The following is a 19,042-nucleotide window of genomic DNA, read 5'->3' as shown; positions in this document are numbered from 1 at the left end:
TCTCAGAGCCAGCCATGGCCCTGCGTGGCCTGCAGCCTCCGGAGGCTGGTTGGGGGATGCACTGCCCGGACGAGAGGCTTCGGCCAGTGCAGAGAACACCCAGGAGCCAGGGCGGCCAGGCAGGGCTGTGTTGGAACAGAGGATGCTGGTGGATCACGTGCACGTCCCCCTCCACCCCCGCAGCGGGGTGACAGATCCAGCACGCACTGAGCCAGGGGTTACACTTGCACGCCGGGACGTGCAGTTTTGGGGAGCCGCAGCTTGGGCGGAGGGAGAGGGTTGTGTAGCAGGTGGAGATGTGACCCCCAGCCCCAGGGGAGTTGCTGTCACGCTCCCCAAATGGGCAGAGCCTGCCCCTCCCCCAGCTACGTCCGTAAGGCGAGTTCCAGACACAACCTTGCAACGCCTCGAAACTGAGCCCTAAGCTGCCGAACACAAAGCGGCTCTGAATCAGCCCGTGGGGGAGGGGGAGAGATTACGGGACTGGCCCAGGGGCTGCACAGTCCAGTCCTACAAACTACTGCCCCGGGGACTTCCACAGAGTCGGGTGGGGTCAGCCAGAGCTGGTCCGGCCCTGCCGGGCCTGGTTTCCAGCATCGTACGTTTCACGCAGGCCGTTCGCTCTGGAAATTACACCCAGCCCGACCCCGCCGGGCCACCAGCGCAGCCTCCACCCCCTCCGCGGGACCTGACCCCGTACAAGTCAGGCAAACACATACTGAAGATGGGAGCGGAAGGCTGCGGCGAGAGCGGCGTATCGAACTCCCGCCGGGGGAGCAGAGAGGTACCTGGCTTGGGGGCGCTCCAGGCCTGCAGGGCGCCCGTGGGGCTGGTCCGGGGGCAGAGGACAGGTCCTCCGAGGAGTTCTAAGGCTCTCAGAATAAATTCCTCGTCACAAACAAAAACCGTCATTTTGTAGAAAATGCGCCCGCTCCGCAGCGCTGTGAGCAGGTGGGGTCACAGCTGGAGCGGGAAGTGCCCTGGAAGAGCCACAGGGGGGCTCTCGTCCACCCCCCGACCGGCCCCCAACTCTTGCAATTCACCTGCAGAGAGAAGGAAAATCGACGCTGGCAGAAAGGAGCCATCATCCCAACGACATCACCGGAAACCGCTGGCAAGGCCCCCCCAGCGCGCTCCATCCACTCGGCTCGCTGCAGCTCCCAGGCGAGCGGTACAGGAGGCGGGGGCGCGGCAGGGGGTTATGGGCAGAAGGCAGGGGGGCGTCAATGGAAGCTTTCCGAGTCTGATCTGCAGCAGAGGTGTGGCGGGGGGTGGCTCTGAGAGGAGCAGTTGGGGAAGGCCGGGCCAGGGCCGGCAGGGGGCGAGGGCAGAGGGCACAGGACCGGGGAACCTGCGAGCGAGTAGGGAAGACTGGGAGTCTGACCGCAGAGCGGGGCAGCTTGTGTCGGTGGGAGGTGGGCCCCGTCCACGTCCGCCCGGGGCAGGCGGTAATGGCTGGAAGGCGCGTGGGATGAGTCTCTGGAAGCGTGGAGCCCCTCCGGCTCCCGGGGGCTGTCTGGGGGCGAGCTCCGGGAGCCAGGGACCTCGGCAGAGGTGGTGCCATGAGAGACTCCAGCGTCCCCTGGCGGTGGTGACAGTGGCACCGAGATGGAGCCGTGAGCCAAAGGCAGACGAGGTGGCACTGCCGCTGGGGGCAGTCTGGGCGGCTGCTCGCTCCCGCTGCTGGGTTTCGGGGGCGGGGAGGAGAGAACGGGGAGGCTGTAGGGGCAGGCCAAGGCTGGGGCGCACAGCAGCTGGCTCCGGAGCAGGTGCATCATGCGCTGCAGCTCCCGGCTGAGGTGGGAAACTTCCTGGTTGAGGTTATTGATCTGGAAAGAGACACAAACCGTGCTGAGCAAGGGGACAGTGCCCCGAGGAGGCGGCGTCACGCCCTGTGCCCACGCCCCCTGCCCCCAGCTCAGCAGCGCCCCGCAGTGGCGCCAGGCATGGCCAGGCTACTCTTCACGCTGGCTGTTGCCCCACTTCCAATGGAGAAGCAAAGGATTCTGGGAGCATGGGGCAGGGACGCCCCTTTGGATCCGGCTGCTCCGGGATCTGCAGCCAACGGAGTGTGGATCAGGACGCGGCTGGCGGTGGGTGACCTGACCGGGGTGTGTGTGTGTGTGTGTCAGGGTTGCTGTGACGCACCCCCCAGAGACAGCAGTCTATCTAGCGCCTGCCTGCGGCCCCAGCACAGCCCATTGGGGCTCTTTTACCCCATGTATCCACTTATCCTGACCTCGGACAGCGTGGGACACATGCCCCGACTTGCCCACTGGGCCTATTGCCCTGTGTTTGGTTCACCAGCCCCATTGGCAACGCACCCCAGGGAAGTGGCTTGTTACCTGCTGCTGCTGCAGAAAGGAAAAATAAGCAGCGGAAGCAGGAGACCTTTTGTTATTGTAGGTCCTATCCAAAAAATGTTTAGTGGCCACTGCTGTTACCTCTCTGCAGGGATGGCAGGTGTAACCTCCTGCTGGATCCGGGATGCTAATTGCTCACCCAGCTACTCACAGCAGCCCAGTGTACCAGCCCTGCCTCTCCTGGGGGCCGCTGTTTACCATGCACACTGGCTGCAAAGGAGAGGGAAGCCCAGAGGGCCAGGACCCAGCAGCAGCCCCCGCAGCGGGTAGGCCCAGCCCCAGCACGCTGATGAGCCAGAATCAGTCAGAGGGGACGCGCTCTCCGCAACCCGGCCCTGCTGGTCTGTGAGCTTCCACACGTGGCCACGGAGCACCTTGGCCACAGGCCATGGGGGACGTAATGCAAGGACCTCCCTCGGGGATCTGAGGCCAAGATCATGGCTGGCTACGGACAGTCTAGAGTCCCAGCACAACCCTGACATTAAGCCACCCTGAGGCTGCTCTAGCTTACGCCAGGAAACATTTCTGTCCCTGCAGCAGCCTGGAACCTGGACAGGGCAAAGCCAGCACGCTGCTCTCCCGGGCTGCACCGAGCAAGCGGCCTCACTCCGGAGCTGCCCCCAGGCTACAGAGACCCTGCCTGCTACATAGCGTACCCTACCCTCCAGCACACAGCCCGCGGGAGGTGGGAGAAGGCACGGAGGAGGAGGGGCTGCTCCTGGAGCTGCGTTTGTTGCTATGAAATCCTTACAGAGACAGCCTGGGCTCATTGTAAACCCGATCGCCTGAGTCAGGGCAGAGCCGCCGAACAGCCCGATCCGGAGCGGGCTCAGCGCTGGAAGTGGGGAGCTGCTACCAGCTGGGGCCACTTCACCTCCTGCAGAATGCGCCAGGCAGCAGCGGGTCGGTCGGTGCCGGGGGGGTCCAGGCGGATGCGAACCCCAGGAGAGCCAGCCCTGCAGCGCCCACCTCTTCTCTCCCCCACCCCCCGCCCCGGCCGCAGGGGCTCCAGGCTGTACCTCGTGGTTCAGTCTGCTGACGTTCTGCTTTATCTCCTCCGCTTCTGCGCCTAAGGCTGGGCTGGCCTCATCCGTCCCTGCAAGGAACCCCAGACCGATCTCAGGGGAAGGCCGAGCGCCCCCATGGGCCTTGACCCCAGCCCACTGGGACTCACGGCCATGCCAGGACAACAGGCCAGGGGCAAAGCCTCCCCGAGCGAGCCCCGCATCCATTCACCTGGCCCAGCATTGGGACCGGCCGACCCCTTGGCATACAACCCCTCCCCCGCCAGGCCTCATTCTGGGCCCAAGCCCCGAACGTTCGGAGACGGGGGAGCTTCTGGATGGGCGGAGTGGGAGGGCACCAGCTGCCCCCCCCCCCCACAAGCTGTTCAGGCCCTGCGGGCAGGAGTTGGAGCTTTTCCGCCAGCATCGGAACTAGCCGCTGCTCATCCCAACGCCGCGCGCTTGGCTCTGCCTCCAGGGACCGAACCAGCACAAACGACGTCAGCGCCCCGTCCCCCCGGGGGCCGGCCAGCATGAGTGACGTGCCCAAGGGCACACGGTGAGTCACAGCCAGGGATAGGACCCAGGCGTCCTGACCCCCTGCAAACCTCCTCCCCTCCAAACCCTGGGACAAGCACTCCCCAGGCCCAGAGGAAACAGTCGCTTATTCATGTCAAGCCGTTCTCCCTGGGCCAGAGCGCGCATCCTATCCCCAGCGCCGGGGCAGTGCCGGGGCAGCAGGCGGTTACCGGACGTCGGCGAGTCTACGACCAAGCTCTGCCTAGGCGGCTCCACGTTGAAATGGAAGGTTTGCATCTCCGATGTCCCGCCATCATCCTCGATCCCGTCAACGACCCTAAGGGGGGGGGGTGTTAATCCTACCGACATGATCGGCTGGCGCAGCACCGCTGGGCATCGCTAACCGGCCCCTTTGCCTCCCGGGCACGGGTGGAAATTCAAGCACTGGCAGGCAGAACCCGACTGGGGAATGCGGTCTGGGCGGCCCGGGGGGACTGAGCCCCGGGCTCACTGGCCCATATGGGGCAACTCCCAATGATTTCATCGTGGCCAGCTGAGCGGAGGACGGCAGCTGTTGCCACCAGGTGCCTGAGGTGAAATGAGCGAGTGGGTCTCAGCCCTGATCCAGGCAGATGACTCCATGGGCCAATCCCATCCCCACCCCGTGGCACTAACCGCCCACCCCCATGCTGGCAGCACCAGCAGAGAGGCCAGGGCTGGGTGGGGAGGGGAGACTGAGCCACTCATCTCTAGGGCAGGCGGGGCGGGCTCAAGGGGAGGGGTGCGGGCGCATGGCATGGCCAGGCAGGCGTGTAGGGTGCTTCCCTTGCGGCTGTGGGCGATAACTGGAGTATTCAGCCTCCAGGGCTCTCACGCCGGGAGCTTCCAGCCCGAGGAGTTGGAATCCCCCTAAGCCACTGGGGTGGGAGCTGCACCAGGGCCTACATCACACAGGCCAAACGCACCCGAAGCCACTGTGAGTGCGATGCACAAGCTGGGGCCAGCCAGCGCTGCAGATGGGCGATTGCCTGGAGAACTGGTGAGAGACGTGCAGGCATGTGAATGAGGCCACGCATGCTCCAGGCATGCAGAGAGTTGCTGTCTTTCCAACATGTGCACACACGCGTGCTAATGAGTTCACCCCTGCCAACGTGCGCAGGCGTGCGAGCACATGGTGATGCACTCAGATGTGTGCAGCCGAGGCACACGTGCAAACCTTCACACGCTGGTTTGGTGGCTTGCCACACAGCTGCGGGGTCCCAAGAACATGGCACTGCCAGCGCTGCCTGTCCTTACCTGGGGCTCAGGTCCGGGGGGCCGGAGGTGTGCAGGGAGGGGATGAGGAGCTTGGCTGGCTTGCGGCCGTTGCTGCTCTCGACGTCTCTCGGACACCGCGGAGAGGGGCTCCTGCCCCGGCTGCAGCGGGCAGGGGAGCGGCAGGTGCGGCGCAGAGCTGAGAACTGGCGCAGCTCGTCGCCCAGCAGGCTACTGAGAGAGCCACGCCGCACGGGGCTGTGCAGGGTGGGCAGCAGCAGCTTGCGGTGGGTCAGGCTGGCGGGCGAAGGGTGGAAGACGTTGTCGGGCTCCTCCTCGTCCTCCAGGATGGAGTGGAGGGGCTTCTCAGGGCTGGCGCCGCTCTCGGGGCGAGGCTGCGGGCAGAGGGAGGGAGCTGGGTGACAAGGCGAGGAGACTCGCCCCAGGGCTGCTGCACCTGGAGCTGGCCGCTGGCTCGAAGGGCAGGACATTCCCCGGGGAAATGCCCTCCTGGCATCGCCCAGCCAGGCCAGCGGGGCAGGGAGAGCGAGGAAGTGGGCTCCCTGCTCCGAGGCCCCTCAGGTGTGTGTGGTGTGACCGCAGCCAGCCCCTCGGCACTCAGCTCCCGAAGTCGGCTCGGCTCCATTCGCCTGCAGGCTGAGCCAGGAGGAGCTGCCACGGCTTGATCCCCACCACTGCCCAGCCCAGGGGCATGGGAGTGTCCTGCTCAGAAAGGCCCGAGAGCGGGGGAGTCACTCTGGTGAGCGGCCACTTCCCGCCTATTGCGTTTGGGTTCAGATGAGCCCCTGGCACTAATTGCGAACTCAGGGGGGTACGAGCAGCTGCCAACCCAGCCTGGCACAAACCCAACCTACCTGGGATAACCGAGGGGATCTGGGAAATCGCAGGAGCCCCTGGAAACAAAGCAGAGAACGGCTTGTTAGTGCCACCCAGCAAACTCCATTCAGACCAACACCCACTGGTACCGGCCACCTCCGAGTAGCCGCCCGCCACTGGGTTAGCAGAGGAGGACACTGAGCAAACGCTAGGGATCCTCCTGGCTCCAGACATGGACAGGAAAGGCAGGAAGAGGTTTCCCCACCAGTACCGGGACAGAATAACCCAGCCCTCCGGGCACCGCGTCTCTGTCTCAACGCCCATCTCTGCCCGGCCGCCTGTGCGGAATCTCGCTGCTCTGGGTCTGACCTGTACGTACTCTGCGCCTGTGATCCCCTGCCCCGTCCCCTGCTCTGGGTCTGACCTGTTCATACTCTGCGCCTGTGATCCCCTGCCCCGGCCCCTGCTCTGGGTCTGACCTGTTTGTACTCTGCGCCTGTGATCCCCTGTCCTGGCCCCTGCTCTGGGTCTGACCTGTACGTACTCTGCGCCTGTGATCCCCTGCCCCGGCCCCTGCTGTGGGTCTGACCTGCACATACCCTGCGCCTGTGATCCCCTGCCACGGCCCCTGCTCTGGGTCTGACCTGTTCGTACTCTGCGCCTGTGATCCCCTGTCCCGGCCCCTGCTCTGGGTCTGACCTCCTCGTACCCTGCACCTGTGATCCCCTGCCCCGGCCGCTGCTCTGGGTCTGACCTGTTCGTACTCTGCGCCTGTGATCCCCTGCCCCGGCCCCTGCTCTGGGTCTGACCTGTACGTACCCGGCGCCTGTGATCCCCTGCCCCGGCCCCTGCTGTGGGTCTGACCTGTTCGTACTCTGCGCCTGTGATCCCCTCCCCTGGCCGCTGTTGGCAGGGACAGCCCCTAAGGGTCTGGAAGGCAGCTGGCACGTGGTGGGCACAACAGCAAACAGCACATGGCCTGGTCACTGGCAGAGCCTGAGGAGAGAGAGCCCTGGCCTGTTGGCACGTGGCTTTTCCAAGGATGTGACGAGGGATCTCCATGATTCAAGCCGGACGTAGGGACCAGTGACCGCCTGATGCTCAGCCTTGGGCCAGTGCCGCGGCGAACGGGGAAGGTTCTCCTCTCGTGCCCCACAGCTCCCAGTCTCCCAGCACTCGGGTGCTGCCAAGGACGGCCCCTCGTTAATGCGACCGGGAGAGCGGGTCACCTCCAACCATCCTGCTTGGTGTCCAGGGAAAATCTTCCACTCCTGCAGCCTGGGCTTCAGACCTAAGGCCGCTCTGCTCCCATCGCAGAGAATGGCTGCCCCGTTTCCTGCGTCTTCACCCCAAATTGGGACTGGCCCTCCACTTCCCAGGGGCATCGGGGGCTTGAGCCAGCGTCCAACCAGTGTCTGCCGAGAGGGCAGCATTGCCCAAAAGCTGCCCCCGGCTGCAGATCGGCTGGAGGCTGGGAGCAGCAGGGCGAGGGTGGAAGAGACGGAGCCATGCCCGAGCTGAGGCCTCAGGCACGTGGATTTTACCACCAGGGTCTATTTTACCAGCTCCTCGAGGCCAGATTCCATGGGGCCACGAGGAGGCTGGAGGGTGGATGGGAGCGAGGGGGGAGGGGGGAGGGAGACCTCACAGCCTGCCCTTGAGAGCAGAAATAGGTCACTTGGGGGGGAAGCCGCCCCACGCAGGGGGTCCGGCACAAGGGCCAGGCACTGCTTATCCCTCACTCCAGTCCCACAAGGCCCGACGCCGCTCAAGTCCTGCTTCAGCCCGAAGTGGTGCCTAGGCCTGCCGCTGGCTTTGCGTCGGTATGAGCCATACCCAGCGGGTGCCTTGTCTCCAGGTTCTCCCCACCCTTCCCTGGCTAGCCCTACGGGGTCCCGCTGGGAGCCGGCTGGATCAGCGCCTCATGCCCACAGAGAGTGGTTTGGCGAGGACTTTGGAGACACAGAGATTTTGGGGTGGTTCTTGACTAAACCTACGCGAAGAGTGGGGGGGGCGAGCGGGGAGCAGGGGCTGCAGGGAGGCTGGGAACCATTCACACTCAAAGGACCACAGCGGCCGGATGGGTGGAGGAACAGCTCAGGGGTCGGGAATGGGACACGCAGCCTTTCACCTCGAGGTCACGGCTTCGAATGCAGCCTGGGTCGGTAGCGACCGAAGCACGTTACCATCCGCCGGCTGTTCAGTGGCCTGTGCGAAATGACTGGCTGGTCTCGCTCCAGGTCCTAGTGGACAGAAACCACCCATCACAATTGGCGTCGCCCCGCAGCCGGCAGAGCAGAGATGGAGAGCGTTGGCAGGGGGCAGCGGGAGACAGTTGGTACCGGCGCTGCCCAGCCTCTCCCTGCTCAGCGGGGTTGAGCCAGCACCTTTCAGCCAATCAGCAAAGCTGCTCCTGCACTCGGCACCTGCCGCTGGGTCCAGGCTGGCTTGGAAGATGCTGCCCGGGGGGGGATCGGTGCATCCATCTTCCCGTTTGCTGATGTCACAATCCAGAGCAAGTGACAGCACAAGGCATCACCACAAAGGTGACGGTGATGTCATAAGTGCCGGACTGTGGCCTCACCGAGTGGAGCAGCCATGGGAGGGGCCTCAGGGGGACGGGTCCCTCATGAGGTTTGTTTGTCAATCTCGACCGGGTTTTACGTCCTAAACGGTTTGAAAACACAGGCGCAGCTATCCCCAAGTTCCTATTTTCTCCCTATTTTTATTATGGACCAAAAGCAGAACCTCATCTCCGAGTGCTCCCGAGCAGAACCTGCTTCTCGGTCAGGTCCAAAGCAGGAAGGAAGCTATTTTCTGGTCCTGGTCAGCCGAAACCTCACGGAAACATCTGATCTCGCAAGACATCTGCCACTTCAGGCGGAACCCACTACAGCAGCAGCTCAGGAGGGGTCAGCGCTGCTGAACCAGAACCAAACCCTGGCAGGCCCCACGCTGGACTCTCAGCTAAACGGCCTCCAGACCCGACCGTTGTCTCCTTGACCCACCTATTGCATCTTAACGTCTTTGTTCGATGTGCTGCAGTTATCAAGGGAAGGTCTGCACAGCTCGGAGACTGAGGTTGGCCAGCTAACCAGCAGAGGGCGCACACAACACTTGTTTTTGTAGGTCCTGTGCAAACACGGGCCACTGTTTTTACCTATGTATTCATTTAGAAATGACTTGGTGGTGGATTTTTTAACAGGTGTTTAGAACCCAGAGGGAAATTTCCCACTGGGTTCTCTTCAGGCTCTGCTAGCTATTCTCTGCAGGGCACATCTGGGACCTACAGGGAGACACAGCTGTAAAAAATCCCGAGCTCTTCTTCATTTCAGCTGATACAAAGTAGGCAACTATTCCGGGCGGATGAGCAATGAGCTGCTATTTCTGAAGCAGAACGTTCCCGCCTGATTGTGGGAGTCAGCAGAATGACTAAACCTGCCAGCCCGGCCCCCGGGCTCTGCGCTGGGCTGCAGCGAGATGCTCCCCCCAGGGACGGAGAGCTCAGCTCCCCAGGCACAATTCAATCTCGGGGTGCCCCCGGCAGGAAGAGCGGAGTTCCTGGACTGGCTGACTTCCACGCTTTGAGTCCAACTCAGGGCCTTTCCCGGAGGTGGGGCCCACTCAGCAGAAAGAGGGGAGCCCCTGGGTCAGGCCACGGGCCTGCGGGCATGGAGCAGGCTCCACTTCTGGTATAGAAACCCTCCGGGAGTCCCAGAGCCTGGAGCTTGTCTTCGAGTGGTGTGGCAGGGAGGGGAGATGGGGCAGTGGGGCGTCCATGTGTATCTCCACGAGTGTTTCATGCTCTCCAGTCCCACGCACGAGCCCCGCTGGTGTTCGCACTTGTGCAGAGTTCCCGCCCGCAGCAGGGCCGGACAGCCTGCGCTAGGTCTCCTCTAGCCTCCCGGCTGCAGGAGCGACTCAGGGAGCCACCGTCTCGCCTAATCTCCCCCACCCAGCCCACCCCTTGGGGCTGAAGAGCCCCAATGGCCCTGCGGGGTCAGCCAGCATCCCCCGGTGCCAGGGCTTGGACGGGGGGAGGGGCGGCGGAGGCGGCTCGGGGGGAGGGGCGCACCCACCTCGATCTCGCTGCCTTCCCGCAGGTTGAAGGTGAGGTCCTGGTGGATGTCGGCCATGAACTTGCTGGAGTACTCAGGGTACAGCTCCAGCACCTCCACCAGGCCGCGCAGGGTGATGTACTGCAGGTCGCAGTAGGTCAGCGCCTTGACGTCCGCGTTGGTTTTGATCACCTGGTCCTTGCCGGGCAGGTCGGCCCCAATCAGGTCCCCTTTGCCTGCGGGCATCAGGAAAGGGGGGTGAGCAGGACGAGGGGTTCCCTGGCCAGGCCCCAATATAGCCCAGGCCTCGGAGGGTTCACGCGCCTCCTGGCAGGCCCATTGTAGGGATGGGAACCTGAGGCACAGAGCTGGGGGAAGGGCCTGGTCCCCTTCTAGCCAGGAATGGAACCCAGGAGTCCTGACTCCGCCCAGGGAGGAGACCCAGCTTCCGCTGCTCCGGCCCAGCTGGGGGGCACCAGGACCTGCCGTTCATCTCACAGGGGAGCTGGGCACCTTGCTGGCCAGGGAGGGCCCTTTGGACTGGCCCCAAGAGAAGCTTGTGGCGATGCTGGGGGTTGCCACCGGCCCAGCAGCAATCTGGATTGGCCACAGGGCACTGCCTGGCCCCTCACATGGCGTATCTGAGACCCTGAACCCAAGGGTGGGGCTTTGCCGGCTCCCTTCACGGCACGGGGCTCCCACAGGAGTGCCCATCTCCACCGCCGCCGTGTGACCAGGGAACCAGGCCCTGCTCTCAGCAGGTCCCTCCGCCAAGTGGGGAGGGGGGGAGACGGGCGCCTCGGAGCAACCGCCACCCACTGCCCGGTGAGGCCCCAGCACCTCAGAAACTTGCTGCCGGGGTGTGTGGGAAACCCCCCAACACAGCCAGGAAACAGCAGGACAGGTGGACGGACAGAAAGCCACAGGGCTTGACAGGCCGGCCACAGGCTCTGCCCCTGGCAGCTCTGCCCCGTCCCCAGGGAACCCCCCCTTTGGCTGTCGGCCCTTCCCCAAGGCCCGGTGCCCCCTGCTGCCCGTGAGACCAGGGGTGGGGCTGGCGCACGCCGGGCACTGCCTTACCCAGGATGGCCAGCACCATGTTGTCCTTCAGAACCTCGAGGGAGCCGGAGCAGACGAAGTAGTGGGCCTGCAGGGCGTCACCCTGGCGCAGCAGGTACTCGCCGGGGGCGCAGAAGGAGGTCTTGATATGCAGGGACAGGGCGCGCAGGCAGCCCCGGCTGGCCGTCTCGAAGAGCGGCAGCTGCAGGATGTCTTTGTTGAGGTGCATGGCGATGTCGGCCCGCAGCTCGTCGGGGAAGTCGCGCAGCAGCTGCAGGGGCAGCGGGAGGGAGTCAGGGGTGCTGGCGGGGGGTGGGTTTGCCCGGCACCCGGCTCCCCAGGGCGCTGGAGGGGAACAGCCACGCACCCGCCCTCCTGCAGGAGATGCCAAGGCTGTTGGAGATACGGACGTACTGTCCCCTGCACGCTCACAGCCCTGCCCGCCCGGGCACCCCAGCGTTACCGGCCCAGCATCGGGCACTCAGCAGCAGCAATGGGACCTGGACCCCTCGGCCCCAGACGCACAAGCCCCTGCCCCGCCCTGCCCCCGGCACAGAGCTCTGACCCTCTGCAGCTGCAGCGAGCACGTGCCCCAGCCAGAGAGCCGGCTCCCCTGGCTCCGTCCCTCCATGCTCTGTGTTCAGTGGGCAGCGCCTGGCATGGGCGCGGGGGCACCTCCTACCTCGTTGGCGTCGATGCCGTTGTTCACCGACCAGGTGGTCTGGAAGTACTCCAGCATCCTCTGCTTGAGCTGCTGCGGGAGGCGATGCACGCGGATGAAGTCCTTGAGGTCCTTCATGCGGGTGTGGTAGAGGGAACGGCGGGAGTACATGCGCTGGATGATGGCCGTGACGTTGCCAAACACCACGGCGTGCATCAGGGCTGTGGGGAGAGCCCGGCGCCATGTCAGCGCCAAGGGAGCAGGGAGCCCGGACCCCAGGCTGCACCAGCCCAGGGCCGAGCTCCTCTCTGCCAGGTGCCCTGCAGCGCCGGGGCAACCTAGCCGCGAGGGGCCTTTTCTGCCAGCCCCGGCAGCTCGAGGCCAGCTTGTGGGGGGTGGTGGTGTCATGTTCACCTCCCCTGGACACAGGGCTCCCGTTAAACCTTCCCACTTCAGCAGCCAGACACTTGGGGAGTTGGCACGCCAGGGAGTGTGTGATCCTGCCACCCCCCACTCACCCCCAGGGCTTGCACCCTAGTCCCCCCGCACTGGAAGTGCAGGGAGTGTCCCCTTGCCCCGACCCTACCCGGCTCCCCCCCAGCACAGGGCGCATGTCCCCTTGCCTGGCCCTGCCCGGCTCCCCCCCAGCACAGGGCGCATGTCCCCTTGCCTGGCCCTGCCCAGCTCCCCCCAGCACATGGCGCATTTCCCTTTGCCTGGCCCCGCCCGGCTCCCCCCCAGCACAGGACGCATGTGCCCTTGCCTGGCCCTGCCCGGCTCCCCCCACAGCACAGGACGCATGTCCCTTTGCCTGGCCCTGCCTGGCTCCCCCCCCAGCACAGGACGCATGTCCCCTTGCCTGGCCCCGCCCGGCTCCCCCCCAGCACAGGACGCATGTCCCTTTGCCTGGCCCTGCCCGGCTCCCCCCCAGCACAGGACGCATGTCCCTTTGCCTGGCCCTGCCTGGCTCCCCCCCAGCACAGGACGCATGTCCCTTTGCCTGGCCCTGCCTGGCTCCCCCCCAGCACAGGACGCATGTCCCTTTGCCTGACCCTGCCTGGCTCCCCCCCAGCACAGGACACATGTCCCTTTGCCTGGCCCTGCCTGGCTCTCCCCCAGCACAGGACGCATGTCCCTTTGCCTGGCCCTGCCTGGCTCCCCCCCAGCACAGGACGCATGTCCCTTTGCCTGGCCCTGCCTGGCTCCCCCCCAGCACAGGACGCATGTCCCCTTGCCTGGCCCTGCCCGGCTCCCCCCACAGCACAGGACGCATGTCCCTTTGCCTGGCCCTGCCTGGCTCTCCCCCAGCACAGGACGCATGTCCCCTTGCCTGGCCCCGCATGGCTCCCCCCCAGCACAGGACGCATGTCCCTTTGCCTGGCCCTGCCCGGCTCCCCCCACAGCACAGGACGCATGTCCCTTTGCCTGGCCCTGCCTGGCTCCCCCCCAGCACAGGACGCATGCCCCCTTGCCTGGCCCCGCCCGGCTCACCCCCGATCAGCATGGTGCAGATGGAGAAGATCTTCTCGGCGTCGGTGTTGGCACAGACGTTGCCGAAGCCCACGCTGGTGAGGCTGCTGAGGGTGAAGTAGAGGGAGGCAATGTAGGTGCTGCGGACAGACGGGCCCCCCACGGAGCTGTTGACGTAGGGCGCCTCCAGCCTCTTGCCCAGCTCATGGAGCCAGCCTGCCAAGCACAGCGAGGAGTTACAGTCGGCTGGCGCTCGCGGTGGGGGCCGGTCCAGCGCCCCGACAGCCAGCCCACGGGGGAGCCCAGAGCAGCCCCCTGCTGGGCATCGCTGCCCCTCGGCTCCAGCGTGGCACCCAGGAGCATTGGCCCGGCCAGTGTCTGTGCCACATGCTGCCACCGCGACTTGCCCTGGGAGCGGGGCCAGCCCGGCTGGGTCATTCCCGTCTCACTCGGGCCAGCTAGTCCCAGAGCCTTCAGCTCCACAGCCAGAGCCCGCTCTCTGGCCCCAGGCTTCGGCTGGAGCGGGGCCACGTCTCCCTCCCTCCGCATCACCGGGGCCAAGCGCTCGCCGCCGGCACAGGCGCTCAGGGCTCGATCCCCTGACTAAGGCAGGGACGAGCGACGGGGTGGGGTCCACGCAGCCCGGCGTGGTGTCTGCCAGGGCGAGATGCGCTTTGGTAAGCCCCCGGCTGTGCCTGCCTGGCTGCCCCGTCGCTCTGCCAGACCAGGAGCTCCCACCCAACGGCTCCTAGAGCGAGAGGGGATCGGATCCCTGCCTGGCCATCAACTCCCCCAGTGCCCTCCCTTCCCCCACCCATCCTGGCCTGCCCAATGCAGCCAGGGGCTTCTCGCACCACTGCCCCTGGGCCCTACGACTGCCAGGCCACCCCCACGGCTTGGAGAGCTCTCCCTGCCTGCAGCGGGGGGGCCTGGCTCACCCCAGCGGCTGCAGGCGGCTGGACTCCCCCTGCGGAGGGGGCAGGCTGGCCCTCCACCACCCGTGCTTGAGTCCTGCGCACGGAGCCAGCATGAGGCCTGGGGATGCCCCATGGCTGCAGCCATGCCCCCCATCTTGTGCTGGGCCTTTGCGCACATCCCCCAGGCCGCACAGAACAGTCTAGTGCCCGGCCCTGCTGGCCCCCACCAGACCTGGCCTCCGCCTCCTTTGAAGGTGTGACAGTACTGACATCACCTGTGACCGAACAGATCATCGGTGCAACCGCTGTTATATATTCACAGCAAATATTGTACAAAGGTTGTCGTGTGAGGTGTCTGTGGAAGGTTATGGCTGGCTGGTTAGGATGATGCTGGCTGTATGTGTGTACCATTTGTGTAGTTAAAGTAAGGAGTATTGGCTAGGTACTTGTATCTCAATGTGTTTTGATTCTAAGAAGCCTAAGAAGTAAAGCATTTGGTCAGCTTCTTGAGAAAGGAATTTGCAAGTTAAGGGCCCAATCAAGAAACACTTAACGGACAATAGACCCTGGAGGACTCCAATCCACATAAGAAGTCTACCGGGGATGTTCAAGATGGCGTGTGAGCAACGGCTGCCGCCTGTAAAGCACTGAGTCATGCAAGGACATGTGACTTGCCCATGTGACTCCAGACTCCATTTTGCTGTAATTTTCCACAGTAAGAACGAAGAGGTGTCCTTACACCTGGGAGAGACTATAAAAGGCAGCTGCCTCATCTCCATCTTGTCTTCAATCCTGCTTCTTGCCTCTGGAGGGACTTTGCTACAAACTGAAGCTCTGAACAAAGGACTGAATGACCCATCCCAGCGGGGGATGTTCTAGAGACTTGATTTGAACCTGCAGTTTATTCCATCACTGCTACAAGACTGAACCAAGAACTTTGCCATTACTATATGTCATTGATTCCATTTAAACAATGTTAGCTCTCATCTCTATCTTTTTCCTTTTATAAATAAACCTTTAGATTTTAGATTCCAAAGGACTGGCAACACCATGATTTGTGGGTAAGATCTGATTTGTATATTGACCTGGGTCTGGGGTTTGGTCCTTTGGGATTGAGAGAACCTTTTTTCTTTTACTGGGGTCTTGGTTTTCATAACCATTTGTCCCCATAACGAGTGGCGCTGGTGGTGATACTGGGAAACTGGAGTGTCTAAGGAGATTGCTTGTGAGACTTGTGGTTAGCCAGTGGGGTGAGACCAAAGTCCTCTTAGTCTGGCTGGTTTGGGGCTGTAACTGCCCTGCTCGAAGCAATTTGTCCTGAACTGGCACTCTCAGAATCATAGAATCCTAAAATCTCAGGGTTGGAAGGGACCTCAGGAGGTCATCCCACCCCCTGCTCAAAGCAGTGTCCCACCAGAACCAGCACCGTTACAGAAGGCTCCTGCTGAGCGGCGGCAGCGGGAAGGATGCGTTGCTCGTCGATAGCCACCCGCCAGCCAAATCTAGTCCTGGGCCCTCAGCACAGGACCCTGGGGGGTGGGCCAGCCTCAGTATCTGCCTTGTACAGGTGGGGAAACTGAGGCACGGGGCAAGGCAGTAACTTGCCTAGATCACACAAGCAGTCCATGGGAAAGCTAGAATAGAACCCAGGCATCCTGACTCCCAGCCCCACCTGCTCTAACCACTAGATCCCACTCCCCTCCCAGAGCTAGCAACAGAACCCAGGAGTCCTGTGCCCACCCGCTCGGACCCGCCCGGCTCAGACCCGTGCACCCCGCCTGACTCACCGATGTCCCAGGTCAGGGGGTCGTTACTTTCCATCTCCTTCCGGCCGATCACGTACCAGATGCAGGCCAGCCAATGGGCGAGCAGGGCGAACATGGACATGAGCAGGGTGAGCACCATGGCGCTGTACTGGGAGTAGCGGTCCAGCTTCTGCAGCAGGCGCAGCAGCCTCAGGAGACGCACGGTCTTCAGCAGGTGCACCAGCGAGGTCTGGGTTGGCGGGCGGGGAGAGAAGCAGAGGCGCTCGTCACTGAGAGCGGGCGCTAGGGCAGCCTCTGCCCAGGGCCGGATGGGAAACAGCTTAAAGAACTAGTCCGGGGGAAATTCAGCCCTGGGCGCAGCCCAGCCCGGTGCCCGGCAGGCCTCGGCACCACTGCCCTCCCCCGCCTGGCTGACGTCCCGCTGCAGCCCGAGGTCTCACGCTGGGAAGGGGCTCGAGACCAGCAGTTTGTTGCCAGGATGCTCCCGTCAGTGGGCTACTCTGGGTCACACCCTGCTGCTGGCAGCCCCTGAACTTGGATCCATTCCCACGGCACGTGGGGCCCGGGCATGAGCCGCAGCATCATGCAAGGCACAGGCCCCCCTCCTGGCCCGGGCCGACACCCCCTGTTCCTGATGGCTGATGCCTGAGGTGAATATGGCGCTCCTAATGCATCCGTCGCTCCTGCCCAGGGCCTCTGTGGACGGGCTGGGGCCCGGGCCCTCCCTGCCCACCCCAGCCGCTGTCTGGTCTCTCGGCATTATCGGAACACTATGTGTTCACCTGGCAGCACGTGTGTCTGTAATTTTACACACGTCTCTGCAGGTGCAAACGAAGCTGGGTGTGCAGGAGAATGCATTTGCACGTGTGTGTGTGTCTCTTGGAGCACGGAGGCCTTGCTGTGCCCGTTTGCACATGCACAGGTGTGTTTGCACGCGTGCGTCCGTTCACACGTGTGTCCAGCTACTTTGCAGGGTGAGGATTCAGCCGGGGGGAGATTTCACGCTGCGGACGGTTTGCGGCTCTCTCGGGTTCAACTGGGCTGGGTGGGCTGCTCTCCCCTCACCCCGATGGCTCCTGCGGAGACGGGACAGGGGAGACCCCAGCGCCCCCCCCCCCCGGGTTGGCACTCACCACGGTCACGTTGAAGGCGTACAGGAGGTCGAAGGGCAAGGCTGCGATCAGGTCCACGAAGAACCAGGTGGCCACGTAGTGGATGCAGATGGAGCGGGTGTCGTACACCACCTGCCCCGACTGGCTGACGAAGGTGGTGCGGAAGTTCAGGACGATGTCTGCAGAGAAGGGCCGACCCGGTCACTGCCCCGCACTGCCGCCAGAACCCTGATCACAGCCGCCCAGCCTTGGCCCCCGCCGCACCCCGCGCTGCAGGGCCCTGCTCCCCGGGGCAGACGCCAGCCTGGACCCCGGGCACTCAGACCCAGCCCAGAGCACTCTGAGCACCCATGGAGCCGCGCCCCCGGCACAGAGCTGAGCTCCGGCCTCGACGTCGTCTCAGCTACTTGCAGTGGTGTCAGCCCGCTGAGAGCAGGCTCCCGCTTCCCCAGCCAAGAGGGTCTGACCGCCCCGCGCTGAGTGAACCCCCCTGCCCAGGCCCCCACAGCCCAGCCCAGCCTCGGCCCTACCCAGGATGAAGAGCATCTCCACGGCGATGTCGCTGACGATGGTGCTGCGGGCGGCGGCCAGACTGTCCTCGGTGCCGGTGAAGCAGACGTTGTAGGGGACGGTGACGGCCACGTAGAAGGTGGCCAGCAGGATGAGCCAGTCCCACAGGGCCTTGAAGATGCTGTAGTGCAGCAAGATGAAGCGGGATTTCTGCACCGAGGCCACTTTGTACTCGGGAACAGACGGCTTGCTCCCAAAGACGCTCTGGGGAAGGAAGACAGCAGAGGCTGGCACTAGCTGGGATCCAGCCGAGGACCTGTGGAGCCAGCTGCAGGGGGTGGGAGCAGACTCACGTCCAGTGGGGGTCAGGCACAGAGGGGCACATGTCACGAGGCACGAGGGGAGGGACAGTCCCCCATGGCTATCAGCACGATGCACAAGGCCCAATACCAGGGTGAGGGGCCTGCAGCAGAGATTGCTACGAATAGCACCAGGCCTGTGCCCCAGAGAGCTGCTCTGACAAACAGGACAGGCATCCCCGGGCAGGGACACAGACGCCCTGACACCCACCAACCTCCTCGCCCATTCTGAGCCCAATACAACCTCCCCACCCCTCAGGAGCGCCAGCCAGCTGCAGGCATGACCTGACCCGGGGCGACTGGGGTAATGCAGGGAGTGCTGGGGGGGGGGGGAGGGAATCTCTCTGTCATCTCCATCAGGCCAGGATAATCTGCACCACAGCAGCCGCTGCACTAACCACTCAGCACCTGCACTCCCCGAAAGCTCCTTAGTCCGGCAGTGAATCCAGGCTGCCGGGCGGCTCCCGGCTTGGCGAGGGTCCCGCGGGCCGCAAGGGGACACCCGCCATCAGCAGCTTGCCCTAAGCAGGCTCGGAGGTGATTTGCAGTCGTAGAGACAAGGGTGTTTCCATCCTCCGCCCCAGGCACGTAGGGCCATTGGCTTGGAGCACCATCTGCTCAAGTCAGCCCCTGCCCCGAACCCTCTCCGGAGGCAGCCAGGCCTGGGGGTGGGGAATGGGGCAGCCCAGGAGCAGAGTGGGGAAAGCAAACAAGCGTGCTGGCCCCCAGCCCTCCCCCAGCAACCCTACAACAACAAACCAGCGTGCTGGGACTCAGCCCTCCCCCAGCAACCCTACAATAACAAACCAGCGTGCTGACCCCAGCCCTCCCGCAGCAACCCTACAACAACAAACCAGCGTGCTGGGACTCAGCCCTCCCCCAAGCAACCCTACAATAACAAACCAGCGTGCTGGGACTCAGCCCTCCCCCAAGCAACCCTACAATAACAAACCAGGGTGCTGGCCCCCAGCCCTCCCCCAGCAGCCCTACAATAACAAACCAGCGTGCTGGGACTCAGCCCTCCCCCAGCAACCCTACAATAACAAACCAGCGTGCTGGGACTCAGCCCTCCCCCAGCAACCCTACAATAACAAACCAACATGCTGGCCCCCAGCCCTCCCCCAGCAACCCTACAATAACAAACCAGCGTGCT

At 64.0% G+C, this 19,042-nt stretch overlaps 1 protein-coding gene across 1 annotated transcript in view; it reads right to left on the bottom strand.

The window, feature by feature from the left end:
- Nucleotides 1–1,223: 1,223 nt before the first annotated feature.
- The window catches only part of KCNH4 (potassium voltage-gated channel subfamily H member 4), a 29,870-nt gene continuing 12,051 nt past the window's right edge, over nucleotides 1,224–19,042 (bottom strand). The window contains exons 5-17 of the mRNA XM_065422811.1: nucleotides 17,551–17,794; nucleotides 17,042–17,199; nucleotides 15,930–16,137; nucleotides 13,247–13,441; nucleotides 11,777–11,976; nucleotides 11,116–11,365; nucleotides 10,057–10,271; nucleotides 6,016–6,054; nucleotides 5,183–5,535; nucleotides 4,139–4,223; nucleotides 3,478–3,511; nucleotides 3,383–3,432; nucleotides 1,224–1,829 (exon numbers count right to left, since the gene is read on the bottom strand). Coding sequence (XP_065278883.1) covers nucleotides 1,224–1,829; nucleotides 3,383–3,432; nucleotides 3,478–3,511; nucleotides 4,139–4,223; nucleotides 5,183–5,535; nucleotides 6,016–6,054; nucleotides 10,057–10,271; nucleotides 11,116–11,365; nucleotides 11,777–11,976; nucleotides 13,247–13,441; nucleotides 15,930–16,137; nucleotides 17,042–17,199; nucleotides 17,551–17,794 — 2,637 coding nt within the window. The remainder of the gene's footprint in view (nucleotides 1,830–3,382; nucleotides 3,433–3,477; nucleotides 3,512–4,138; nucleotides 4,224–5,182; nucleotides 5,536–6,015; nucleotides 6,055–10,056; nucleotides 10,272–11,115; nucleotides 11,366–11,776; nucleotides 11,977–13,246; nucleotides 13,442–15,929; nucleotides 16,138–17,041; nucleotides 17,200–17,550; nucleotides 17,795–19,042) is intronic.

This window comes from Emys orbicularis, chromosome 25, assembly GCF_028017835.1.
Source record: "Emys orbicularis isolate rEmyOrb1 chromosome 25, rEmyOrb1.hap1, whole genome shotgun sequence".
NCBI classification, from domain to species: domain Eukaryota; kingdom Metazoa; phylum Chordata; order Testudines; family Emydidae; genus Emys; species Emys orbicularis.
Note: the sequence above shows the minus strand (reverse complement) of the source record. Positions and strands in the feature narration are given on the sequence as shown.